Consider the following 27,626-nt stretch of genomic DNA (forward strand, 5'->3'; position numbering starts at 1 on the left):
TCCGCTAACATAAAGAGATGATATATACCTTTTGCTGGAGGAGCTTCTTTTTTCTTCAGAATAGGTATTTTTTCCTCTGGAACAGGCTTCTTGGGAACTTCAGGCACTTGAAAGATACCATTAATGTTTTAGGTATTTACTTCTAAAGCAACAGGAACATCAATAGCAAGCAAGCATCACAAGTACATACCCAAAACATACAGCTATGATTTTTCATATTTTGAACATTAAGAAAAAATAAAATAACAAACAGATTATATTAACTGCTATTATGTCTATTCTCCCTGTTCAGACGTTGAGGCCATCCATAGAAATGTTTTTAACCTCAAGGGCTTATTTGCTGATCAAAAGATTGAGTTAAGACAGAGTTTGACTTTTTAGAACCAGCTATTAAAGAAGATTAAAAAGTCTTAGGGTGAGGAAACTTGCAAAATGAGAATTTTATTTTTTCCTCCAATTTTTGTATGTTTAATACAAACATTGTAATAAAAAACTATTTTAATTGCTCTATTTGATATTTAGTGGTTTTACTACTTATTTACTCCTTATTTTCCCCTAGAGCTATGATCCTAATACTTCTCAGGCATGTAATAGTTTGCATCTGAACATGTTGAATAAGCCAATTTTATGTATTTATTGAATAAATATTGCTGATTACATTTTCTTCCTCAGTACTTCCAAGTGCTTTCTACATGTAAAAAGCAAGCACATCAAGTTTATTGACAGATTTACTTCAAACACAGAACTGCGGACACATTATAAGTAGCCAGCAGTTTATAGCACAATTTGTTTGTGACAATGTTTTTGAGTGGTTTACTTAACTAAAGTAAAAATCTGAAGAAAGTTTGGAGCACCTATGAATTAAAATTAATTACTATGACAGGATCAAAGGAAATTTTAGGTAACCTTAATCTTCCTGTTAATCTTCCTGTTCAGGCTTAGCCTAGTTTTTGCAGCGTACAGCCTGGCCTTTTCTTTACTAAGAAAAATGTGCTAATCAATACGTCAAAATTCTAATGTGAACAAAGATGAATGTAATTTTGGCATTCATTAATTAGTCAAGAGAAATTCTGAACTTCTTTTTGGGGAAGAGACATTATTGGAATGATTTGAATCAGGACTGGAAAATATACATTTTTAAGCACTCTTAGATGGTTATGTAATTTTGGAAAATTGTATATAGTTAGTCTATATCTTTATATTACAATGTAGAAAGGCTTTATTGCCAAGATCTTGGTATGACTTAGTTGTCTTCTTTAAGTAGTGAATAGTACATTCATCCTGTACTGAAAATGTTGAAGATTTACACCAGTACCACAAAAATTATTCCTAAGGAAAAGACCTAAACCTAAGAGTATTTACATCTGGTAATTTAATAGAACATTTATATAACTTTCCTTTCCATGAAAATATATTATTCCCTTCAAGAAATAAACAATTACAGGGTTTTCAAAGTTTTCTGAGAGAAAGTCAATGAGACTTGTGTTCCTAAATCACTTATTTTCAAGTACCCTACCTATTTTCTAGATAAACAAGTTTTTTTCTGTGACTGCAGAATTCTAATATTTCTAAGTATTTCATGCACAATCTGATAGCAAAATTGGACCCCAGACAAGGATGAAATAAAGTTAAGTTAAATTTCTTTAGTGGGTTATACAGACTTCATTTGAAAGAGGAATGAACATGTATGACATGGAACATTTAAATGTATAGAGGTAGTAACAAAGAGTAGACACACAGCCATCGCACGTTTTCTGCACTATATACTAATCGTTAAACATCTTGAAAAAAGGCACAGTGTAAAGCACACAGGAACATATTAAAACAAACCTTTGGTACATTAAAAGAATGAAAAGATACAACTTTTTCTCACACAAATTCCAAAATTAAAGTATACCTCTAACTGGTGGGGGAGCCTCCTCTTCGTACTGGGGAACTCCTGACTCCTCCTCCTCATATTCAGGAACTTCCTCTTCATAGTAAGCAGCTTCTTCTTCATAATGAGTGACTTCTTCCTCTTCATATTGAGGAACTTCTTCATACTGAGGAACTTCCTCCTCATAGTGAGTAACTTCTTCATAATGGTGGACTTCCTCCTTGTAATGGATTACTTCCTTCTCATATCTGGTGGGTTCTTCCTCTTCGTATTTTGGAATCTCTTCTTCCTCTTCATACTGAGGAACTTCAACATACACTTTTTCTTTTCGGACAACTGTCTTGCGTACTTCAGGCACTTTAAAAGATATCAATTAAAAGAATCTTAAAATTTAGCACATAGATCTTGCTAATAATAAGGATCACAAGGCATTTTCAAATAAGAATTTAACCAAAGGAAGAACATTCCGTAAAAAACAGATCAATATTCACTGTACACAGAACATACAAGACACAAAAACACTTATACTGTATTTTAATACTCTATCCAGTAATACCTTTGGCTGGTGGTCTTGCCAATTTTTTTGGAGGATAAATTGGTACTCTTTCTTCAATGATAGCCCTCTCAGGTACATCAGGCACTTAAAAGATACAGTACATTTACATTTAAGAATTTTTAAAAATGTTTAAAAGCAAAAATATTCTTGGCAAGAAACACAAAAAGATACCTTACAAATACATGGCTGATATGTGAAAGACAAGTGCGCTTATTGACACTGGACATGTAATTATGGAAGCCATTAGGCTCCTATTCAATTAAGTAACAACGAACATTTCAAGATCCCAGTATAGACAACTGATACGATTCCTGCTTCATCCTCTGCTGCCAGTAGTGAAGTTAAGCTTGCTAGTGGGTGGAACTCAAAATCCAAATTCAACCAATTGCAAAATCACTAAATTCCGCTGTCCTCTGTGGCAGCCCCTCTTCACAGCAGTAACACCTTGCACTAAGTATTAGATCAAGGGTCCTCAATCACTGGTAAGAAAAGATTTGCATAGGAAACTCTAGATGAACATGAGGGAGCACACAGAGAAAAACTTTGTGAGTGACTGACAGTGGATAAGAGCTCTGGTACAATTAAAGGTAAAAGAATTAATTGCTCAGTGAGGAAGGTGTTTTTTCTCTTCTGTTGATTGCTTTACAAAGTGGCTTGTTTGTTCAGGCATGGCAAGGAGCCTTTACCTATAAGAGTAGGAAAATTTCCAAAAGATTAAGGTGTGAATATGTTCGGTTTTTAAGATTTATTCAGGAAAGAATGCATGACATGTTTAAGCAGTATATTGTCTTCTTCAGAACAGCAATGCATAGGTCTTGTCTTCTGAGGCAGGTGCTTGGGAAGTTTTTGAAAAATATAAATGGAAATTGCACAGAAACTTACCCTAGCATTTTAGTGTCTGGGAGACTACTAGACTTGCCAAGCTAGAGAATAACCTTGGCATTTTCTTAAAAGATTGGAGATCTTTTTTGATCTTCTTAAGAGATGGAATCCATTCTGCAGTGGCAGATTTGAGAATTTCTACACGCTTCCTTCATGACAAGCTACAGTAAGTGTAGATGAGTGGCTGCAACAAGTCTTGATGCTTGATAGGTGGGTGTTACTTTTGGGGCAATGTGAAGACAGACCAGTTCCTTAAATATTATGTGGCAGAGCCCTGCTTGATATTTAATTGTAAGCGTCAGGTATATCTGCATTTGGAATCTTAAACTAAAACTGGAGACTGTAACTTTAGTTGATTTGATAACAAAAACTGCATTGTGCATGAGTGCCCTCGCCAGGAAGTTCAGGTTCCTTTGGATTCTTTTTTCCTAGCTTCAACACCTCTACTTGGTATCCCATGGGAGAACTGTTGCATTTAATGTCCTTCTGCTTTCACCCTTTTTTTACAGACCAGCTGGTATGTTACCCCTACCTACAGAAAGCCAGTCAAAGATCCCCTTCCGTCCTCCTCTTAGTACCCATGATCTGCCTGTCCCCCCATCATTCTCCAATAGAGAGACTAAATAGGTTATTTAACTTCACTATGATGTGATTGTATTAATCTTTCATTATATGAACATAATAATGACATTTATCAACAGCAGCAGATCTGACAGGTGGCAAGATTTGCAAAGGAGGACCTAGTGAAATGGTTGTGCTTCCACTATGACAACAGCAGCAAGCTAGGAGGAAAGATTTAAGCCTTTTGTGAGAATGGAATACTGTCCTGTGGTATTCTACAAGCGTCACTTTCAGGATAAACCATCAATCTACACGGGACCTGAATTGCGTTTTGCTGTATTTTTTTGGGTGGTGGTTTTTTTTTGGAAGTAGGACAAGATGTAAATTTGGACATAGGATCTTTTTAGTCCATTCATACCTGTGTATGAAATCTCCTTTTCTGTGTGAAGAGAAATGGATACTTCCTCTGACATAGCCCAGTGTTCTTCTTCTGTTGGTACTTCAAAGACAGAGTCTAACGTTAATATTTTTCTTTGGTGCAATATCATGTAAAATAATACATATGCCATTTGGGGTTTCTAGAAAACTAGTTATTATTTCCTGATACCTCCCACACCCAGAGTAATTGGGAAAAATATGTCCCTAGTGTTTCTCAAAGACCTAAGGCTCCTTTGGGACTATGGTGGATCATAGTGGTGGACTTGGTAGTGTTAGGTGAACAGTTGGACTCAATGATCTTAAGGGTCTTTTCCAACCTAAATGGTTCTATGATTCTAACATTAGAACTTCAAGAAAGGTGCCAAACCAGTAGGCTTGAAGCTCTGGTGGTACTGCATGAGGAGAGTCTGCTCATAGATTAATCAATGGGCTGGAGTACCTTCTGGTGGTGGAGACACTTTTCTTTTTGGAACAGCAATGGATACTCTTTCTTCTCTGGTGATTTTCTTTGGTGCTTCTGGTACTTTAAAGATAGTAATTGTAAGAATGCTAAATTCTAGAAGTCGTCACACACTTTCTGAAGTTCATAAGACAGAATTATGGACAAACAATTATGGGAAAAAAGTACACATTTACATAGCAAAGATACTTACGATAAACACAACAATCACACCAGACATACAAACCTAAAGACATTTAACAGAGAAAATGACCAGCTGAAGCTTTAATGCATAGTAGCTAGATATGCATTAAGTATTCTGAAGACTGCTAGTTTGGGGGTGCTCCAGGAATAAATTCCCCAGATAAATTAGACACTTTGAAACCCCATGCAATTTTAGTAACTGCAGAAATACAGCTAAATATTAAAATGATATCTACTGAAATAATACCTATACTGTTAGAATAATAGATACATACACCAAAACGCATCAAAAAGCAAACAGCATATTCACACATCATGAAGTAAGATGGAGTCATTGAGATGAAAGTGAGACGTAAATAATTTTCCTCTAGGCTCTTCAGAAATGTAATTAAACCTCAGAACACCACACATACAGGATACATAACAAAATCACTTTTCAAACACAAGAAAATCACAGAAACAGAGGACATATTTGTAAGTTTGAAACCCTTCACTGAACATTGACAATGTTATAAAGAATTGGTAATTTTTTTCTAAATGTGTTCACATTTATTTAACTTCTTCATTGAGTAAATGTCTTCACTCAGCTTTCTAAAGCTCTTAAGCAGCCAGAGTAATCAATGAAGTTAAATAGTGGCTGGAAAATGCAAGGAATGCAGGTGTGTGACCGTTCTCTGTCACCTTCTGCATTCTTTTGCAGGGGGGAAGAGAAAGGTCCTTTTCATTTATAATCAAGTCAGGAGAGACTGGGATTTGATTAACAAGGCAGATGGTGAGTATGATGCACACGGATATCTGATATTCACAAGCCTTCTGTACTTTCAGAAGAACTTGTATACCTTTAGCTGGTGGAGCTGCCACTTTCCGTGAAATTGGAACAGGTACTTTCTCTTCTGGCACAGGCTTCTTGGGAACTGCTGACATATTTTAATTTTTTTTTTTTTTAAAAAGAGGTTATTTTAAAAGATTTTTGAATTAATCAAAATTTATGAACATAATCAGGTGACAAAACATAAATGCAGAGACTTGACATTTCTTCAAGTCAAATAAAAAAAAAGACAACAAACACTGAACATCACAGCTTGTGTCAGACAATTAGACATAATAAATGTAAGTCAGTATTCTGAAATAAGACTTCTCTTGCGTAGCTCTGAAAAATTATATACCTCTTTTTGGTGGAGCCTCCTCTTTTTTAGGAACTGCAACTTTTTCTTCTGTGATAATTTTCCTGTGCACTGCAGTCACTTAAAAATAATAAGTGTAAGATTATTTAATTGCAATATTTGAAATGCAGACATACATAAATTTCTTTCTACTTAAACTGATTTTTTTTTAAAAGAAAATGCTAAGTAAACTTCAAAATGCTAAGTAAACAGCAACAAAGACAAGACACTGCAGAAGAATGTACTTCACAGCTGTAGCACAAAGATGAGTAAATAGTCAAAAGAAAGGGGTAACAGACAGAGGTTATAGATAGTAATAAACAAAAATTTATATAAGTAAAATGCCTAAACATCAATACTGCAAGGCCAAACAAAAAAATCTCCATGATAATAATATTCTCCGTTTGTTTACCTTTGGTTGATGGAGGTTCTTCCACTTCTATCTCAAAAGTGGGCACCCGTTCTTCTGCAGGTTCTTAAAATGAGATTGCTTAACTTTAGAAAATTTATTGATTTCACCAACAGGCATAAGATAAAAGATGAAATAACACATAAATCTCAACAAGATGACACAGGCCACAGGCCCCATTGTAGACAAATGGACATAAGTACATGTTTAATGTTGAAGCAATTTGATAGATGAGATTTTTTTTTAATCAACATGCATATATGTCAAAGACAGAATGCAGCAAAAAAAGCATTTTTTTGCAACAGGAACAAACCACTGATATACCTCTTGCTGATGGAGCCTCCATTTTTTTAGGCACAGGGACAGGTACTTTCTCTTTAGGAACTGCTTTCTTATGAACTTCAGGAACTTTAGAAAATTAGTAGGATGAGAAGAAAGATGAGAAAGAATATTAAGGTGTAATATTTGTAATTGTGTACTACATCACAATGTGTTTTACTGAGTTAACACAAACAATACTTTTCATAGTACAAGATGGAATATGAGACAACCATTCATCACTGGAAGCAGACACTACCCACGTCAACACTTACAAACATCACAGTAAGACAAACATAATCTCCTTGAAGATACATCACCCAGATGAAGACACATCATCCAGATGAAGACATGGTTTATACCTTTAACTCCTGGAGCTTCCTTAGGGGCAGCTGGAACTTTTTGTTCAGGGACAACTCTCCTATGCTTCTCAGGCACTTTAAAAGATTACAATATATAGTTTTACAAAGAGGGGTAACATCACTATAACATGCACACATTTCCTCAATACAAAAAACCCACACATGGACATAAACATATAGTGGCAACATAACACTCAGAACGATGAAACAACAAATATTTTGTAATGAAAAGAATGTATACCTTTAGCAGGTGGGGCTTCCTCTCTTTTAGGAACAGTTACCCTCTCCTCTATGTAGTAAGACTCTTCTTCGGTCACTTAAAAAGAATAAAATAAAAAAATACTTGAGTTTAAGTATTTGATATCTATTACTGTCTTTACGGCCCTGGTAAGCAACAAAATGTTTGTAGGACAAGAATAAGCAGTGTGCTTAACTAACAGATACCTCTGGTATTACAAAATCAAACCATCCTGTTCCCTCTGAAACCAGTAGAAAAAGTCCAAGCAACTTAAATGGACCTGAGATTGAGCTCTCATCTTGTATTTCTGTGGAACTTCAAAATGCTCAGCATTTGAAGTACTAGATCAGCACTTTCCATTCCTCTGTCCAGTAGTTCACTAATGTTGGAATTCATTCACTTTGAGAAAGCCTCTCTCCCAAACACCAAGAAAATGCCTTGACTAAAGCCACCCCTTGAAAATACTTTTTAGAGTGTCACTTGTAATGGAAATTGAGTCAATCAGTGTATGTTGCCATCCTTCACAACTTTATGTTACCACCAATAAATTTACAGGTGGAAACAATTTAGTCATTTTGCAATTAAATAGTCTGTGGAACCAAACTGTGCCATGATATTCTGAAGGATCTTTACTTTATCCAGCCAGCCTGGTAGAAGAGGAACTTCCAACAGAGAATTTTTGTATAAAAAAAGGAAGGGCTGATAATTCTGAACATCCAAGAGATACCTCATTATTTTCACTGTATCAAAACAGGATTAACTGCTACACTCTGCAAATAGAAATTGTAGACGTTCTCATCATTAAAGTTTATAAGATATGAAACATATTTATATGGTAGCAAATTTTTCTTTAAGAATAGAGTAGATATTAATCCACACTATTTTTGCTACAGAAAAAAAAATACTTTTTGTTTTTGCTTAGTGTCCTGGTTTCAAGTGGGACAGGGTTAATTTTTTTTCTAGTAGCTGCTGTGTTTCAGATTTAGTATGAGAACAATGCTGATAATACGTATTGTTTTAGTTGTTGCTAAGTGATGTTTACATTAGTCTTTTTCAGCTTCCCATGGAAGCTGAGAGGGAGCATAGATATGACAAGCTGGCCAAAGGAATATTCCATACTATAGACGTCATGCTCAGTATATTAATGGGGGTTGGCTGGGGGGCAGAAATTTGCAATCACTGCTCAGGATGGGCTGGGGAATCCATCATTGGATGGTGAGAGCGACTTATTTTGTATATTCTTTTATAATATTTTTTTCCTTCTCTGTTGTTGTTCTATTAAATTGTCTTTATCTCAGACCATAAGGTTTTTTTCCCTTCTCCTTCTCTGCCTCTTCTCCCTACTCTAGTGGGGGAACGGGGAGTGAGTGAGCGGCTGTGCGTTCCCAGTTGCTGGCTGGAGTTAAACCACGACACCTAGTATTCCTGAATTGTGGTCGTACCTTCAGAAATCTCTTCTCTGTGAATGGAAATAGACACTTCCTCCATTTCTTCTTCAGCCCATTCCTCAACTGTTGGTTCTTTAAAGAAAATTATTAGTTTTAGTATTTCTGGTGAAGGGATAGATGGATGGAGGGAGATAGGGATCGATGGATGGATGAAGATGAAGACCAATTCTTACAAGTTCTATATGACAATGACAGATATGCATACAATACAGAAAGTGCTGCACACACATATATATGATTTGCTCTAAATGATGTGTTTTATCCATGCCCCATGTACTCTTTTGTGTGCTGTTGTATCTCTCAAACACCCTTCACTAGTTAACTGTCAGTCCATCAGAATGCCTCAGCTCCCCAAACTTTCCCATCACAACAGCTAAGCGGGGGGAAGCAACAGTCGAAGAGTCAGGGGTTACTCCTTGATTCAGCCACTTGAAAGTGAGAAGGACAGGAACAAGATGAGAAGGGTAGGTCAAGAATTACGGAAAGTCTGGCATGTGCACATCTACAGATGTGACTGTATCAGGGAAAACAACTTGTTTTGACGTAAAAGGTTAATTTGCAGGAGACAAACAGAAATTAACACTGCATGTATCCATGTGAAAATATATTTGAATGATCATATTTTAGATAGATAACTTCCATATCTGCTTTTAAATACTCATTTATGCTTTTTAATAGAATATGTAAATTTTCCCGACTGCCTAGTTATTAATGGGATATAAAAACACTAAAAATGTTAATTTCAGCTATCTCAAAGCACCGAGTAAGAGAATGTGAACTAAATAGCTGGTGAGAAGCTAACAGACTGAAATGGCAAATGACACCGGGGAGGCTCTTAGCTGCCTGTAAGTTTGTAAAATGTTCATCACAAAACTCATACAAGATAACTAACACTAAATTTGTGTGTATTTTGATCTTGGTCTTAGAACAACAGACTTGTAGACAAAGCACAAGTTTCTCACTATTGTCTGTTTATAGTGTACCTTCAGGTGTTGGGATTTCCTCTGGAATGGCAACAGATATTTTTTCTTCTGTAATAAGTACTCTTTCTTCAAAAGTGGCTTTCTTCTGCACTTCAGGCACTTTGAAAGATAATAATATCAAATGTATGCTTTTCTAATTCCATTGTGAAAGCAATTTTGCAAAATGCTAAGTCTAAGTTTCCAAAGAATTGCTTAAGGGTACTGAGCACATAACACAGAGATTCAATACTTAGAAATAATATTTTTAGAAGTACTGCACAACACATACAACATACAGGAATGATTCATTGCTACTAAATCAGCAGAATTCACAGTGGAAGCACAAACCAATGACTGATACAATACAGAACATAAACAGAAGCTGAGAAACAGCATATTCTTTCATTCTGCTGGAAAGCATACCTTTAGCTGGAGGTGCCTCAGGTTTTTTAGGAACAGCAGGAGATACTTTTTCTTTAGGGACAGGTTTCTTAGGAACTGCAGGCACTTTAAAAAAAGTATTTAGTTTTAGGACCTACAACGTGCAAAAGTGACAAAAGCACCACATAGCAGAAATGTATCATTCAAAAAGATTACACATGGACATATTCTGCTTACAAAATACAACAGCTGAGCAAGCTGAGACAAATGCAATGTTCTAAAGACTACAATAAATGATATTAGAGTGAACAATATTGTACCTTTTGCAGGTGGAGCTTCTTCTACTTTAGGAACATGTGGTATTTTTTCTTCTGGAGCTGGTTTCTTAGGTACTTCTGGCACTTCAAAGATACGAATTATAATGATATTAAGTAACTAAAATTACAGGTGTTTTAAGAATGCAACTATAGCACAGCTATCCACAAAACTGACACAAAAGTTACATAGCTAATGTAACTGAAGTACAACTAAAACCACATTCACTTGACAACCAAGCCCAAAATTGGACATAAAGAGGATGCTTAAGATAACAAGAAAAGAATTTTATTTATTCATGTTTACCTGTAGGTGGTGGAGCTTCCTCTCTTTTTGGAACAGCAATTTTTTTCTCTGGGGGAGCTCTCTTAGGCACCTCTGGCACTTAAAAAAGATAAAATGTAAGATAACTGAATTCTATTTTTCAAAGATTTATTGGAGTATTACAGAATTTCATTAATCCATTTATAAGAATATCAAGACACACCACATAACATATTAATACACTTAACATAGAAAAGTATAAGACAAGAGCAACACATCTTTGTAAAAAAAAGAAAAGAAAAAAAGAAATCAGACCAGTCTCTGTAAGCCTATCAAGTGCTTTAAGACTGATTTCTTAACTGAAGAAAGCACTGCTCAAGTATGTTACCTGGCAGTAAAAACTGTTATATATGCACAGAGAATGACACATAAAAAAATCAATGTCTAACACAAACATGTTTACGTACAGGCTGACAACAACAACAACAAAATTAAAAAGTTATTCAACAGGTAGGTGTACACTCTATCACTAAGAATACCTTTGGCACGTGGAGGTTCTTCTTTGGGAAGTACTTTTTCTTCAGGCACAGGCTTTTTAGGCACTTCAGGAACTTAAAAGGTATTAAAATTTGTTTAAGTAATCTTTCTAAGGCTTTTGAGTTTGTCTTAGGTTAGAACAGACATACAACATAACACACAAAGACTATATTTATCATATTCTTATACTGAGAAGTGAAAAGTAGTTAGAAAAACAGCACAATAGTACAGGACTGGTTAAAGCCCACATTCAAAAGATGCTGTACCTTTTGCTGGGGGAGCCACCTCCTTTTTAGCAACAGCAACTTTCTTTTCTGGAACAGGTTTCTTAGGGACTTCAGGCACTTTGGAAAACATGGTCAAAGTGAGAAAGCTTTAGTTTTTGGACTACTTATCCCGATTTCAGTAATCCAAGTTTGTTTTATAGAACATAGCGTCTGGACAAGGAGGTGAGCAACTGCAACACAATACAATGTACTTTTGGACATACAGCAGACTATATGGGAAAGACACTACGATAGAGTATAAAATTCCAATGTTAACATTTCTGCACGGTCTTTAATGGCACTCTATTGAAGTAAAAACACCCTATCCTTGTCTGCAAAGCCACACAACCTAAACACAAACAAGCACAAGATTGGTAGGAAAGTAAAGGGCCAAAGCTGAGATAAGTGCAAGCTGTAGGCTAAGTTATAGCACAAATGAAAAAGTGAAAGTGTGGAGATAATGGAGATAATGCAAAATCAAATTATGCATATGAAGATAATGGAAAACCAAAGCCACATAGAGAGTGAATTCATAAATATATTCAAGAAAACATGAAAAATAATATAATGAAAGACAATTTGGGTTTTCATTTTTGTTTTTTTCACTAGGGCAGCAGAAATACCTTTAGCTGGTGGAGCTTCTTTTTTAGGGACAGGAACGGTTTTTCTTTCTTCTGGAACATGCCTCTTTGGTACCTCAGGCACTTTAAAGAGATAGGTGGTGATGACGTAAGAGACAGTAAAAATATCACAGTAGGCTACTTTCAACACCCTGGTTAAGCAAATATTATATGTCAAAAGATATGCTGTTTTATCAGACAGATACAATATGCTCATCTCAAAGAAAAGCTATTCAAAGAATTGTTTAAAGCAGTGATGATGAAGAATTAGATTTAGAAATGCAATAGGGCTTGAGCTTTTGAGAGTTGAGCCACAGAGAGATGGAAAGATCTCAGTTCTGATATTCTATCCTTTGGTAAAGACTGGTACAGGCAGATAACGTGAAAGTTCACAAAAATGGAGCACAGGATGATACAAAGATTTTATTCACCTTCAACGTGAGGGATCTCCAGTTCTGTAGAAATTACTTCTTCTTCCTCTTCTTCCTCCTCTTCGACTTCCTTATGTTCTACAATAGGAATTTGAAAGATATTAAATTTGGAGACAGGAAATATCAATGTCCGTAGTAAATCTGAAGAGCTTTTAAGAAGATATTATGTGTGTTCAGTACACAAAAGTCACTGAAACACATATGCTAATATGTAAAAAAAATTTCATCCAGAAAACCAACAGCATGTGCAAATCTCACAATGAGTTTTGATTAACTAGAGATTCAAATTGTTTAAAAAAATCTTAAACATTGGTTAGCCTTTCATTCTTAATTCATCTACCTTCAATTGGGTAAACAGCTTCAAAGAATCTTTCTTCAACTGTTTTCTCATGCTCTGTTGGCTCTTCAAAGAAAAGCATTTAAACAATGTTAAGATAAAGTAGTTGAAATGTTGACATCTATGAATCTAATGAAAACTGAGGCTACATAACACAATGAACAAAAAGAAGCAATACATGTTGAAAGACAAATATACGATGTGTCTAAATATGTAATTTGCCATACATAAAAATGGATTATAAGAAAATCTAGTAGGATTGAAATATTGTTTTGGTTTGGGTGCACAGATTTTTGATTTTGTACATACCTGTGACATATGAATATTCTTCTTCTCTGTGGACAGAAACCGACATCTTTTCTTCTGAAACAGTCCATGTTTCTACTGTCGGTACTTTAAAGATAGGATTTTGTTTTAGTATTTTATATTTTAGATCCACATTAGTGGTAGTCAGCATGTGAGTTTTTATCAAATCTGTATCTATATCGCACATTTATGTCTTAGACATATTTAGACAGTCAGTATTCATATAATAAAATACTGAACACAGAACAAGCATACAAGTATAATATTTAGTATCTGTTAAAGGCTAAAGACACAGACACCTTTAACCTGAAAATTTAAAATAAATGCATGCACAGGCTTTTGGAAACAGTTTATCAGAAGAATTCCAAAAGCGGTTCTTCAAAGAAATTTTGGGGCACCAGGCCATTATTACGTAAGCACAGGCCAGCAGGCAGAATAGATGAAGAAAAAGCTAAATTACACTGCAATATCCTGTATGCTGTTTAAACAAGAATCAAAAGGCTAGCCACAAACACGTTAAAGACAGACTTTATGAAAGATAAAAACATGGTACACATTCTATTTAAACATTGAGAGTAGTCACAGCATGACTACTACAATAGGTCCAGGTGCATACACACAGGCCCACATATTCACAAGAAGCACAAGAACACACAGGGTATTGGAAAAAATGTAAACTGCAATTGAAAGACACTGATCTGTACCTTCCTTTTTCATAACTTTTTCCTCAACGATCATTGGTGTAGGTTTTGGTGGTAGAACTTTCTTGGTAACTGTTGGCATTAAAATTTTGTTACTCAGTCATATATTTAGCAAAGAGATCAAAATAAGTCTACAACTATCTAGCAATGATGTTGAAAAAACAACAAACCAGACAAACATAATCTAACTTAGTAGCTAAATCAGGCACCTTGAAGCCATGCAAAGCAAGAGAAGGAATGTGTTTGCTTCCTTTTATTGCTACCTTCTGTAGAGTCTGGGTAACTAAGGGCATTTAGTACACAGGTCACATGCTGACATATATCAAATTGCAGCCTGCAGACTCCTGCTGCAGAATGGGAAATGCCGTACGAGAAGAGGTGGTTAGCAAGAGAATAAGGATGCATCTTTATTTCATAACTGAACAATTAACCAAGACATCCTGGTAGACAGGTCAGGATGTAAACCTGAGGAAGATGGGGATTTTACGTTTTCAGCTTAGAGTGAAACATACCATTTCACCCAGTGCAGTTTTATACTCACTTCCTTTCTTAAAGCATTGGTAGCTAGCATCTGCATTTAATATTTTCCCCTAAAAAGCTTTTCATTTTTCTTTTATACATTTCAGCAGAAGCATTAATTAGACGTTTCAAAGACTGAAAAATTGATCAGACCCATGTTAAATGAAGACAAAGCACACGCAGACCAGCTAAGTAACAGTAGCCACTACTTCCACATAATGGTGACATTAAGGTAATTAAACAGCAGTTACCCTCAGCCCGTTTGACTTTTTGTTCTGCAACTTTCTGAGTGGTTATCTCGACTTTTTCATCAGCAGGTTTCTTGACAACTGTAAGTGATTCAGATATATTTACTGTTTAAATCATCTTGCAAAATATTTTCTGGACACAAACCAGGTAGAACTGGCTATTTTCTTTTTTAGGATGTTATAACCTTTGTGCATCCCATACACTGTTTAGCGCATTGTTCACTGGTGGTGAACAGTGGTGGTGAAGGCACCTGTGAGACAGGTGATCAGGCCCACCCTCCCCTGAGAGATATGCAATGATCTAAACGGAGGACACTTCTCAGAAGCGCAGCGTTCACTGGCTCAAAAGCACCACCCATGCCCAAGGCTCATATACAGGGAGCAGGAAAGATAACTGAGGCTCAGTCTGATTTTGCCAGCAATTCCTGGTTTGCTTCAACCGCCATTGCCACTATTCTTTCTCCGCTTGAAAAAATGAAGTGGGAGAAGAGGAGGGGTTGACATGAGCCTTGCTCATGGCACTGTCCAGCATAAAGAGAATTCTCTCCATTTCAGTGAAATGTGAATAACCACCACAGTTCAGCTTGAAGGAGATGCATGAGAGATCTTAATCTGCATGTTCCTCTTAGTTTTGCAGGAAAGTCATACCTTTATGAACTGTTACTTCTTTCTTTTCCTTCTTTTCAGCTATAATTGCTGGTTGTTTTCGCTCAGGCACGGGCTTCTTAGGAACTTCAACCACTTTAAAAATAACAACATTGCTTAATGATGAAAATGCATTGTCTAAAGGCCCCATATACACAAAAGTTAGTAGTTACAGCGTTATAATTTTATGAAGTTGAAAAACACACACAGAGTTTTGGAGATCCAATTGTTGCAGTAAAATTTTCTGCTTATTTCCAAGTTTGATGGTTTTTCATCAGAGCCAAATTCTGGTCCTAGAGGTATACATGCTCCTACTACCCAAGAGAGATAAAGCATGCAAGGAATTGCAAAATACAGCTATTAACATCAAGGAATTAATGTGTGAAACTTTTAACCTAAATCAAATTTATCTAGGATACACGAGAATGACAGAAGAAATATCCAAACCAACCAAAATTGACACACATCGTTACAAACTACTAACTCATAGTAGGTTTTAAAGATGTCCCAAACTGCAAAGTCCATTGGCAACCAAATTATAGTGTATCAATTTCTATCTGCATCTATACCTCACCACACTAGAGTCCTTGTCCTATCATCAAGTGCCACTTAAAATTTGGCAGCATGTTAAGGTTCAAGTTATTGTAACACAAAAAACCCAAAAAACCACAAACAAAAAAATGCTGTCTGGCTCAAAATTGTTGGGCCTTAATAATAAATATGAGAAAAGAGAAGAAATAAAATGGTATGATAATTAAAATACCTTCTTCATGAATGACTCGTTTTTCTTCATAAGTCACTTCTCTTTTCTCATAAGCTTCTTCCCATTCCTCTTCCCCTTCGTCATAGCCCTCTTCCGTAACATAATAGTCATGGTCTTCTCCATAATCTTCTTCCCATTCTTCATAAGTTTCTTTGGGCTTTTCATAGATTTCCTTCTTTTCTTCATGAACCTCTTCTCTCCTTGCTATGGATGTTATTTTGATCTCTTTGGGCTTCTCTGGAAGCACCTCAGGAACTTAAAATAAATAACAAATAGATTATTCATATCATAGCCTGGAATCGGCAAGGTGCATTGGATGTTCATAGTTAATGAAATGATTTTACTCTCATAGACAGTTTAAAGAAGTGCCTATTTTTTAAGCAGTCCTAATTAACTTGGATTTTAAATGCGTATGTTTTTAACATAAAGATAAAAATCAAATAGATTTCCCTGATTCAAGGTAATTTGAAAAAAGTTGCCTGGCTTCCACAAGGTGATTTTACTGTTTTTAAAAAAGTTTATAAAAAAAAAAAAAGTAAAAAAGTTACCTTTAGGTGGTGGGACTTCTTCAGGACCTTTTTTAACCACCTTTTTGGAAACTTTCTTTACTGGAACCTTTTTTTCTGCTTAAAAACAATATATTTTAAAATTTAAATTGAAAAAAAAATAATCAACCACCCAAAAGTCATAATGAAGCATGTACACACTGCCCAAATACTTTAAATGTTCTTACCTGGCTTTTTCTCCTCTGGTGGTGGAACAAGAGGCAGAAGAATAGGAATAGGGGCAGCTTGTAGGAAAAAAGAAATATTTGGAATAAAATGTGAGTACGATGTTTTCTTGTAAATTAAGAAAAATCCTAGTGCAGTTGGACAATAGAGGAATTGATTTTATTGCAGCTGCATAATAAAAGCAAACATGGTGCTCGTTCTGACAGCTTACTGTACCTGGAAGAATACATGTTGAGTGGGAATTCCCAGTCTACCTTTATTTGAACCCTGACCCTTCTCAGCTTTATTTTGCTTACAGCCATCACTCTCCTGTCTTTGCTGGTAGTAATTCATCTAAATATCAATATAAATATCTTTCCCCTGCTGCTGCCACTGCAAGCATTTACCAAATTGTCCTGGAAATGAAACCAAGAAGATTGAACTTCTAAGGTTCATAGTAAACTGTTGAATGTAACAGAAATGTACGTCATGTTTCTAGCCTGTAGTTCAATACCAGAGCCTGGGGAGAGACCATTTGCAATAAACCTGCAATCCATTGCATGGCTTTAAAAGAATATTTGTATTTTATTTTCCTTTTTTTTTTTTTTTTCCACAAAGAGTAGTAATTCAGACAGCTTGTTTGAAAGATACTTCTGTGGCAAAAAGAAGAAAAGGTGAAAATAAAGGACGATCAGAAGAAGAAAATTGAAATAAAAGGAAGATGGAATGAACAAGAGACTGATAGGAAAAGAAGATGGAAAGGAAAAACTCTTTTTAAGAGAAAAGGCTTCATTCCTACCACTACCCGTCTATAGTTTTCACCTTTCACCCAGCAAAACAAGCCTATGCAAGCCAAGCCTTGATCATAATTATGTTTGTGTAGAGAGAATTAACTAGATTTTGTCACTGAGCTGTCTAAGATTTTCCTCTGAAGTTCCCACTGGCCTGCTGCTTCAGTGCAGATATAAAACAGCACTACAGAAGAAGTATGGGTTTGTTACCCTACCTTCAGCTGGTTTTTGAGGTGGAACTGCAACCTTGGCATCAGGAACATCTAGAAAATCAAGATGTTTAATTGACTTAGAAATAGATCTGAATATGCTGTGCCCAAGAAGAGTAGTTCATGGTGCTTAATCTTTCTGTTGTAGTGTACAACGATTATAGCTTGCTCCTCAAGAATAAGCTAGCTGATCAACAGATAACTAATTGCATTAATCTTTCAGTCTGGCCAGACTCTACAGTGCTTCATTTTATTTTTAAATAATTCTTGTGTCATTTTGGAGTAGGCTCTTAAGAACATTCAGAGAAGAACAACATAATATATCATAAGGAAATGATTGCTGCCCATTTTGCCTCCTTGGTTATTTTTTTTCAGTTGTGCAGAGCACGTTGAATCTATTCATTGGTACCTCTTCATTGTTGTATTCCTCAGTCATTCAAAGAAAAAGAAACTTTTGTGTTTCAGAGAATGTGGCTTCCCATATCGTACAAACTAGGACCCCAGACACATTAATATCACTGATTTTGGAGTTATCACAGTGTTCATTGCCACTATGTACGAGCATAAATAGTTCCTCATATCTATGGATAGAATAGTTTTTCAGGGTGTAGGTCTGACTTACTATAACAAGGAAAAAAGAATTTGAAAATAAAAAATAAAGCAGAGCAATGCACCATCTTGTGCCAGTCTTGCTCCTGATCTTTACCTGGTGGCTTCAACTCCAGTTTAATTTCTGCAAAAGAATATTAGATTTCTTTTAGGACTATTTATTTTTCCAGAATCGTGTTTTAAACTCACAAATTTGCAGATGGCTATGATCACAAATTTGTTTCACGAATTTGCTAACCTTTGGTTACCAGATAGAGCTCTGCAGTGCTTCTTGCTTCTCCTCTTGGCTCAAGGCGAGCAATTACAGAGTATACACCTGCAATAGCCAAGAATGTTGATATTTATGTGCCTTTATCATTAAAAAAACAGACAACAAAATCAGATAAAAGAATGGCATCAGCACAAATATTCCATGCATTTTTACCTTCATCTTCTGCAGTAACATTGTGAATAGTCATATAATGACAGCGACCTTCACTTCTGAAGCTGTACTTGGGACTCTCTGTCAGTTCAGTGGGGCCTTTGTACCATGTCACAACTGCATCATCAAAAGACACCTCGCACTCAAAGGTTGCAGACTGGTGTTCACTCACTACAATGTTCTGTATGCTCTTTGTGAACTGAATTGGTTCCGCTGTTTTTAGAAACAAAAAATATACCAATTGTTATTTAGCTTATCTAATTCCTTCTCATTGTTTTCGTAATAATAGCTACATTATAATAAGAGATAATAACAAAGGATCTTGAAAAAGTAGAGTAAGAGAAAGGGATTCCATCTTCTTTGAAGTTTTTTATGTAAGAATGAAGATTAGAAGACATAAGAATACAACTATAATAAGATTGCTGTGCAGATAAATTATACAAGAGAAGCCATTAAGGAAATTAAAGAATAATTAAGAAAAAGAGGAAATCCAAGGAAAATATAAGAGTATCGGAGGAAAAGAAAATAAAAACAAGTATGACTTGGATTGTTTGAGGGCCAGGGGACATTAGTAATGGTGATTTAGTTAAAAATACAAACTTACACAAGTATGTCACATACAGTTCAAAGAGAAAGGAGAGCAAAATTTCTTGTTTAGTCCATTTCCAAGTTTGTGAGTATCTCTTTAAGAATTCCTTTTATTTTCATTTTTTCTGTTAATGGAACATCCAGAAACTGTTTACCACTACTGTAATAAAGAGATTCTATATGTGTTTACAAACCTTCAATGGCCAGATCTGCAGTTGTTTCTAGATTGTCAAGCTTGCAGGTATATTGCCCCTGGTCTTCTGTTCTAACATCCTTGATGATGAGTTTGTGTACTTTGTCAGAGACTTGTGTTGAATATCTCCCTCCTATCTTAATGGGTCTCCCATTTCTATACCACTGAGACTTGGCATTTGGGATAGAGAACTGACAAGACAGCGTGCATGTGTTTCCTTCCTTGAAAGCAGTGTCATGAAGATGCCGTTCAACTGCAGGTTCTATTAGCATGTTAAAACATACATTTTAGCAGACATAAGACAGTGGAATAATTAAAGTATAAATTAATTCAAATATATAGCTCAAAAGTGCACTTACCGATCACAGTTAGCCTGGCACTGGCAATGTGTGGTCCACACACTATTCTGAAATTTCCCTGATCTTCAAGTTGGCAGTTCCTGATTCTCAGTATGTGGCGATCACCTTCAATTCTAATTTCATATTTGTCATTGGAGTCCAATTTCTGGGTTCCCTTGTACCAGGAAAGTTTAATTTCTGGATAGTTAATTTTAATCTCACATTCAAAGACGGCATCCTCATCTGTTAAAACTGTCTGATTTTCAATGTCTTTGATCAGAGTAATAGGCTGTAAAATATTAGTTTAATTAGTTTCAAGTTCCCTGTTACGTGTTTGAATATTTCACAAATCAGTCTGAAAATATGTTACCTCTGTCTGTGTGAGTCGTTGCTGAATAAAAGCTACAAGTTCATCAAACTCCTGATCTTCTGTTCGAGCTTTTTCTGTAAGCTCAATTTCCTGTAAAAAGGCAGAATATACTCAAAGACTAAAGGATACTAAATGTCAAGGTGTCATGTTTATCCAACATAGAATTAGCTCCTACATCAAATATTCCCGTCTTAAAAACTGTAGCCAAATTGTGAAGACAGAAAATACTTGGCCAGAAGGCCCATTCATTCTTCTTGGGCTTAAGCATGCAAGAAATTGAGAACTGTCAGTGCAAGATCTCAAGAGAAACCAGAAATTCCTGAACACACAGCAATATCAGAGAGCGGACACCAAGTCTGTTCAAAGGAGCTGTGTTACTCCTAACAAAGCCAATGTTGCAGTCACACTGTGTCTTACCAATCTATGGCTTTCTTCTGCTTGGGTTTGCTTTAGTAACTCAAAGGCTTGCAGGAGGCCACGGAAATCTGTAATTCCATACATGCGAGCATATTTCTCATATTCTTTGGGATCTACATTTTTGAGAAGTTCCAAGATATCGATAGTTTGCTCTTCCTCTTCTTCCTTCCGTTTTGTTGGAGTGCTATTCAAATCAATGACATCAGTTAAATATACAATGCTTCATTCCTAGAAAGTTGTTCACTGGAAAAATGAATTAGCCTAGAGCTGCCCTCTGCAATAGAATCCTTTAGTTTACTCTATTCAAGTGCTTCTATTTTTAGCACAATTCATATTTAATGAATATTAAAAAATTATATCTTGATCTGAGACAGATAATAAAAAATGTTTCTTCTGTGTTGATGGCAAATTAATCTATAAAACCTTTCCATATACCTTTTCAGTTTTGCCCTGAGATCCCCTTCAACAACTTCTTTCTTTCTTTCTTCAACTTGTAGGTTTACACTCCTCTCAATTTCACCATGTTGGTTAAAAGCTACACATTTGTACATGCCAGAATCCGTTTTTATTGCGTCCTTTATTTCTAGTTTGGCTTCATCTCCTCTCTGCTGGATTATAATGCGACCTCCCTGGTTGAGTTGCCTCCATTTTCCCTTCATCCATTTAACATTTGGAATTGGGTCTCCCCCAACTTTTGCAATAAATCTTGCAACAGTCTCTGCAGAAAGATGCAAATGAGGAAGCTAAGTCTTTCCAGCTTTCTATGACAGCAGGACATAATCTCAAATAAAAGGTATAGGCAAATAGAAGACAATGTACTGTTTTGAAAAAAGTTCTTACTTTCCATGACTTTGATACTCTGAGGCTCTGACACAAAATAAAGTTTTCCTTCCACTTCTGCTTTCTTAGCTGCTGGTGCAGCTGCTGGTTTTTCTAAAAAATAGAGTCAAACAATTAAAATAGATGGTTTCATGTAATAGTTTATGTTCATGCGTGATGGTGCTTCCAAAGGAATTGTAAGAAAGGAATTAATTACAGAGATGGAGCAAAATATTGTGCAAGAGATAAAAATGAAATGCAGAATACTTTCATATTGTTTTAATTAACTTGTATTTTACTTCCCAGATTAAACTGAACACTGTGGGTCATATTGTGCTGTTCTTAACTTCAGTCAGGTCATTTATATTCTGCATGGATGGAAATTCATTGATGGATATGCAAATGAGAAGCCTAATTTTCTAAAATGGATCAGTTTTTAGTGAGGTATTCTCTTTTCTATCTATTTCTGGAAATTTCACCCACAGAGTTACTTGCAGTTTTTTATCTGTGATCTGTTAAATTCTTTCTTTTTTTCTTTTGCATAGTTCTTAGCCTTGTGGCTACCCATGTAGTGAAAAAGGTACTGTTTCTACATATTACTGAACTCTTATGTCTTTTATGCTACGGTAAAACAAGACTTGCATGGAAGGACACATGCTTAGGCAATATTTACTTTCAGTTAAAAGGACAAAATGTCTTGGAGTTGTAACAGTTCTGAAGCAATTAGCCTCTTAGGCCACATGCTCAATCAAATTCCTTTTGTATTTTCCTTTAATAAACACCACTGTTCCCCTTATCCTTTCCATAAAATATGCATGTCCAAGTAATTTCACTCATTCTCTCACTCAACCTTAAATTTGATGTTTAGATTTAGAAACTAAATTCTTAATGTTTTGGTAAGAATATACTATTGATTTGACACTGATCTCCCACTGTTTATGTCACTATTTACATATCAATTATTGTTAATAAACTGTCTTCCCAGATTGTACAGTTTTACAAAGAGCTAAAAGATACTAATTGTTTGCTATTAGATTATTAATATCTTTTTTCCGCAGAAAACAAAGCAGGATGGAATTTTTGCTTTAAATTTCCACCATATGCCTTGATTTTCTCCATGTTACTCTACCTTTAACTGTCACTTTAGATTTGCAAGTGTCAGTGCCAGCTGCATTTGAAGCTTTGCATACATATTCTCCTGAATCGGATTTAGTAACAGCAGCAAGTTCCAGAAGTGCTACTCCATTAGCAAAGCTGAAGTTGCATCTGTCTGAAGCTCTTATTTCTCTCCCTGCCTTCAGCCACTGAATCCGGATTGGCTGTGATCCTTGGACGTGGCAGGCGAGCTGTAGGGTATCACCTTCCACTGCTGCTGCTGGCTGAAGAGGCTGGTCAAAAACTGGAGGCTGTTTAGGTTCTGGAATATGAAAATGCTTGAGTAAATACTCAAGGAAGGAAAGTATGGTTGAGAACGTAAGAGAAAGAGAGATACGTGTGATTCTTAAGAAGACAACAGCAAGGAATGAAGAAGGATAAACAGAAGTCTGAGAATGTCAATCAGTTTTAGAAAATGGAATAAATAAATATCAAGAGAGTATGTTTTCTATGCAAACATGCACGAAATATCTTTTCTTCACGCAACAAGGACATTCACACGCAAAAAACAGTATAAGAACTACAGCACTGCCATTAGGCTGCAAAGCTATATAAGCACCTTTAAAGAAAAAAATATGCAGTCTCCTGCAAGAGTATTATGATGAAGTGCCATGCTGCCACAACACACTGTCAGGGTTGCCCAAGCTTAGATCTAATTGCACAGAAAAACTGTTAATCCATGAAAAGAGAATGATTAAAAATTCAACAGAAATGTCACGTAAAGATTACAATGTTCACTTTAGATCAGTCGTAGCAAATAGCGAAAAAGAAAACTATTGAAAAATATTGTTTTATTTTAGTCACAAAATTAAAAGAATTCCTTGTCGCTTAACTCAGTTTTATCTTGTCCATATCAGGACAAATTACTGCTGTTAAGGTAAGTAAAACCGTGTCATGAGGTAGAAGCTGAATGAAGCTATAACATGCAACAAAGAAAAGTAAGAAGCAAAGAAAAATAAGACTTCAACTAACCTCTGATAACAACAGAAGATGTACATAACACGCTTCCTGCTTCATTGGATACTTTACAGGTATATAAACCAGCATCTGATTGCTCTGTGCTCTTTATATGTAGAAGTAAGGTATTGTTTTTGAAAGATATTTCACAATGAGGGCTTGAATGAACTTCCTGATTGTTCTTATACCAAGCAACAGTCAAAGGCTGAGAGCCGGAAACACGGCCCTCAAGTTTAAGTTCATTCCCTTCTGTTTCTTCTACTGCTTCAGACAGCTTCTTAGTAAAAGTAGGTGGAGTTTTTCGTTCTGTAAAAAAAAGAACATATTATTCAAATTCCATAAAACAACCCTGAAATGAAAAGTTCTAAAGCAAATGTTTCAAGAAAAACTTGAACATTGGGGAACTGATAATTGCTCTCATTTAAGTAGGATTTTTTTAAAGTGAAAGCATGCCAGGATTAAACAGCATGTATCTTGTTCATACAGTCACTATCATAGTTGATTTTCCTATTTGAAAAAAAAAAAATTCTCTTATATTGATTTAAGTCAAATGTCATTTAAAAAAAACCCAAGATTTTTGTTGAATTCTCAATAAAGAAATAGGCCAAAGACTATAAAGAAACTAGGCCAAAGAAAATATTCTTTCATTTCTCCTCTCATTGTTAGTGACCCGTCCTAATGCCCTAAAGAGATTCATGGGTATGAAGATAGGTACTTTCAAGCTACATCTGAAAAGTTTTTCTAAAACTTACCTTGCAGCAATAAGGCTACCTTCCTTTATTATTAAAAGAACAAAAATATGCACACAATGTATAATCTATTCAGTACCTTTAACAGTCAGTTGAGCTGTGCAAGAGTCCTTTCCAACTTCATTGCTAGCATAGCACGTATACTTCCCAGAGTCTCCCCTGTCAACTCTCAAGATAGTCAAGTGGGCTGTGTTGTCTACATAACTGATCTGGTAGTTTCTTCCTGTTCTAATCTCTTGGTTATCTTTAGCCCAAGTGACTCTAATAGGCTGTGTTCCAGTAACGTGACACTCAAAGTCCGCGCTTTCTCCAATAATACCATCCACAGGTGCAACTGGGATGTCAAAGAATGGAGGAGTCTTCCCTTCTGAAGAGTGAAACAAATAAAAAAGCGTCACTTTAAAATCTTGATTTGCTTTAAACCTTGGTGAAATAAATACTATTTGTACAGTATTAAATCCATATATAAAGCAGAAGTGAGTTTTAAGATATTTCCATTAAATATTTCACAGCCCACCGACCTGTAAGGACAAGCCTGCCACTAGACGAAGCAGTCCCAATCGCATTGGTAGCTGTGCAGGTATATTGCCCAATAAGGCTCCTATCTGTCTTCAGAATGCGGAGAGTTGCTACATTATCTACGAAGGATGTGTGAACATTGTAGTCCTCTTTCACACGTGCACCGTCTTTAAACCAAGATACTTCAATAGGTTCTGAACCAGCAATGCCACAATCAAATGTAACTGGTAAGCCAGTAGTTTCATGAACATCTCTTAATTTTCGTGTAAAAGAAGGAGGAAGTTTACGGTCTGTAAGAGAACAGGTATTGTACAGTGAGGGCTTTCAGAAGTTATGCACCTATTGCTGTACTCACCAATAATCACTGCCTAATACACTGAAGAGTATGCTGGATTTTTGCTCATAACTTCGGATTAAAAATAGTTATTCAGCATATCATTTATTTGGAACCAGATGTGAAAAGAGCACTGTGCATATAGTTGCAAGAAAATATATAACCATTTTGGCCTCAGTTACACCCAGTGAGCCTATTTAACCCTCCACTGATAATGGTGGAAACAGTCAAAGCAATATCCTCAATGGGGAAGGAAGATGCAGAAGCTTGTATCAGTATGAGACATATTTTGAGCAGCTTTACTGGTAGGCCTTTGCTAATAGAAGACAGTGCCATGGGGTATCTTACACTTCAAGAAACAATAAAGTGTTTAAAAAAGAAAAGGCAATCTTTGTTTTTCAAAATAGCAAAGCATACTTAAGAAAAATAGGCCATTTTTGTGTTTTTTAGAATTAAATATTCACCTTGAACTGTCAGCAAAGACGATGAAGTAGCCTCCCCGACAGTGTTTTCTACTTTGCAGATGTACTCCCCACTGTCCCTACTGTCTACCTGGCTGAAAACCAGAGTGGCAACTTGGTTCTTAAAGTGCATTTTCATAGTAGCAGTTCCTCTCAGCTTTGTATCGCCTTTGTACCACGACACAATCATTTCTGGTGTTCCAGCAACCTGGCACTGTAAGGATGCAGAATCCCCAACAGTCACCTGCACTGGCTCCAAGGGTGTGATGAAGTAAGGTGGTTCTGAAGAACAAACACACACCATTAGCATAAAAAGCTATTGCACAATGACCGTTAGTAGTTCAAATAACACTTGATGAAGTGATGGTGGCTTGACGCACCTAGTATTGTGATTGCACCGTGGCAATTATCTTGTCCAGAGTCATTTTCAATATGACAAGAATATTGCCCCTGATCTTCTAGTTTGCTACTAGGGATTTCCAGTATGGCAGATGTTTCTGTAGTGGTGATGCTGCACTTTTCAGAGTGCATTATTTTTACTCCATTTTTCTTCCATGTCACTGAAATTGGTGGAGTACCCGTATATGTGCATTCCAAGATTAAATTTTTCCCTTTCTCTACACTTAAATCGTTCACCTTCTTCACAAATTTGGCTGGTTCTATAATGAACAATGGGGAGAAAACCAATTAAATAAAGCCAAGAGATCATTCTTAGAAGAATAAGAATAAGAAATAGTAGTCTGGACAAACCTTTGACAAAAAGATGTGTTGTGCAAGAAATTTTCCCTGCCTCATTAGAGACCTGGCAGGTATAGTCTCCGCTCTGAAGTGGATTTACATCAAACAGCTCCAGTTCTGCAATTGAATCTTGCAAGGTGATATTGCATCTGGGTCCTGGTACTAGCTCAACACTACCTCTAAACCATTTAACTTCCAATGGAGAGGAGCCTTTTATGATACTGGTAAAGGTTATGTTTGCTCCAGATAAAACATTCAGTGGTTCAGGTTTCTTCACAAAAGATGGTGGTTCTAGGCACGCAAATAAAAGAGAGAAGTATGTTTGAATTTATGATGAAGAGCATAGAAATTAGAAATATGTAACAAATCAAAGAATGAAGTCTCTTTGAAAATAGATTTGTGCCCTCTGACTCTGGCTTCGTATTGATACTGACCTCTAACACTCAAAAATGCGCTGCATTCATCAGACCCAGCTACGTTAGTAGCTGTGCACAAATAAGTTCCCATATCAGATTCCTGAAGTCCATTCACTTTCAGAGAACAGGTATTGTCTGTAAGCGTGGCCTGATACTTGTCTCCACTGGCAATCTCCTGTCCGTCATGAAACCAGGAAACCAGAATAGGTGGAGACCCATAAACTTTGCACTCTAGTACAGCAGAAGAACCCAGCTGACCGTATGTTTCTTTCAGTTTTCTTGTGAAAGAAGGAGGTATAATACGATCTGCATTTGTTTAAAAAAAAAATAAAAATATTACCATACAGGAGCTTAAAATGTGAAAAGTTCCTCATGCATAGTAAATCAGTTAGATTTGTTTTGGTATGCCTGCTTTAACACTCTGCTCCTACGCACCTAAGTCATTGATGGTTAAAGATACTCTGGAGCTTTCGTTCACACTTTTGGAGGGACAGCTTTTGTTTTTTCAGTTCTTTTTCATAAACAAAAATATTGCACCAGCTGTCCAAGAAGACATGTAGATTAAAGCTGAAGAAATCAAGCCCCTGCAACAACTCCTGCCCCTCAGAGGTCAGGCAGGCATCTATTCTTGATGCCTGTCAAA

General features: G+C 36.0%; 1 protein-coding gene across 39 annotated transcripts in view; it reads right to left on the reverse strand.

Moving 5' to 3' along the window:
- Positions 1-27,626, reverse strand: part of TTN (titin) — a 244,262-nt gene that overhangs the window by 137,030 nt on the left and 79,606 nt on the right. For 27 of the 39 annotated variants that reach the window (XM_054210417.1, XM_054210392.1, XM_054210385.1 and 24 more), the window contains 46 exons: positions 27,002-27,289; positions 26,580-26,858; positions 26,210-26,488; positions 25,833-26,111; positions 25,037-25,324; positions 24,595-24,882; positions 23,782-24,072; positions 22,784-23,071; positions 21,676-21,768; positions 21,271-21,553; positions 20,836-21,019; positions 20,419-20,508; positions 20,070-20,337; positions 19,712-19,972; positions 18,933-19,142; positions 18,747-18,824; positions 18,606-18,632; positions 17,906-17,953; positions 16,923-16,979; positions 16,738-16,815; positions 16,190-16,444; positions 15,430-15,522; positions 14,785-14,862; positions 14,018-14,086; positions 13,317-13,400; positions 13,011-13,073; positions 12,671-12,748; positions 12,243-12,323; positions 11,620-11,697; positions 11,356-11,427; positions 10,859-10,936; positions 10,558-10,638; positions 10,280-10,363; positions 9,878-9,976; positions 8,889-8,966; positions 7,450-7,524; positions 7,209-7,283; positions 6,853-6,936; positions 6,532-6,594; positions 6,123-6,200; positions 5,796-5,873; positions 4,753-4,836; positions 4,294-4,374; positions 2,433-2,516; positions 1,898-2,233; positions 29-106 (listed from right to left, as the gene is read on the reverse strand). In XM_054210417.1, coding sequence (XP_054066392.1) covers positions 29-106; positions 1,898-2,233; positions 2,433-2,516; positions 4,294-4,374; positions 4,753-4,836; positions 5,796-5,873; positions 6,123-6,200; positions 6,532-6,594; positions 6,853-6,936; positions 7,209-7,283; positions 7,450-7,524; positions 8,889-8,966; positions 9,878-9,976; positions 10,280-10,363; positions 10,558-10,638; positions 10,859-10,936; positions 11,356-11,427; positions 11,620-11,697; positions 12,243-12,323; positions 12,671-12,748; positions 13,011-13,073; positions 13,317-13,400; positions 14,018-14,086; positions 14,785-14,862; positions 15,430-15,522; positions 16,190-16,444; positions 16,738-16,815; positions 16,923-16,979; positions 17,906-17,953; positions 18,606-18,632; positions 18,747-18,824; positions 18,933-19,142; positions 19,712-19,972; positions 20,070-20,337; positions 20,419-20,508; positions 20,836-21,019; positions 21,271-21,553; positions 21,676-21,768; positions 22,784-23,071; positions 23,782-24,072; positions 24,595-24,882; positions 25,037-25,324; positions 25,833-26,111; positions 26,210-26,488; positions 26,580-26,858; positions 27,002-27,289 — 6,444 coding nt within the window. The remainder of the gene's footprint in view (positions 1-28; positions 107-1,897; positions 2,234-2,432; positions 2,517-4,293; positions 4,375-4,752; positions 4,837-5,795; positions 5,874-6,122; positions 6,201-6,531; positions 6,595-6,852; positions 6,937-7,208; positions 7,284-7,449; positions 7,525-8,888; positions 8,967-9,877; positions 9,977-10,279; positions 10,364-10,557; positions 10,639-10,858; positions 10,937-11,355; positions 11,428-11,619; positions 11,698-12,242; positions 12,324-12,670; positions 12,749-13,010; positions 13,074-13,316; positions 13,401-14,017; positions 14,087-14,784; positions 14,863-15,429; positions 15,523-16,189; positions 16,445-16,737; positions 16,816-16,922; positions 16,980-17,905; positions 17,954-18,605; positions 18,633-18,746; positions 18,825-18,932; positions 19,143-19,711; positions 19,973-20,069; positions 20,338-20,418; positions 20,509-20,835; positions 21,020-21,270; positions 21,554-21,675; positions 21,769-22,783; positions 23,072-23,781; positions 24,073-24,594; positions 24,883-25,036; positions 25,325-25,832; positions 26,112-26,209; positions 26,489-26,579; positions 26,859-27,001; positions 27,290-27,626) is intronic. The other 12 variants (XM_054210377.1, XM_054210378.1, XM_054210391.1 and 9 more) reach the window with 12 other exon arrangements.

The sequence above is a fragment of the Rissa tridactyla genome, chromosome 7 (genome assembly GCF_028500815.1).
Source record: "Rissa tridactyla isolate bRisTri1 chromosome 7, bRisTri1.patW.cur.20221130, whole genome shotgun sequence".
Taxonomy (NCBI): Eukaryota; Metazoa; Chordata; class Aves; order Charadriiformes; family Laridae; genus Rissa; species Rissa tridactyla.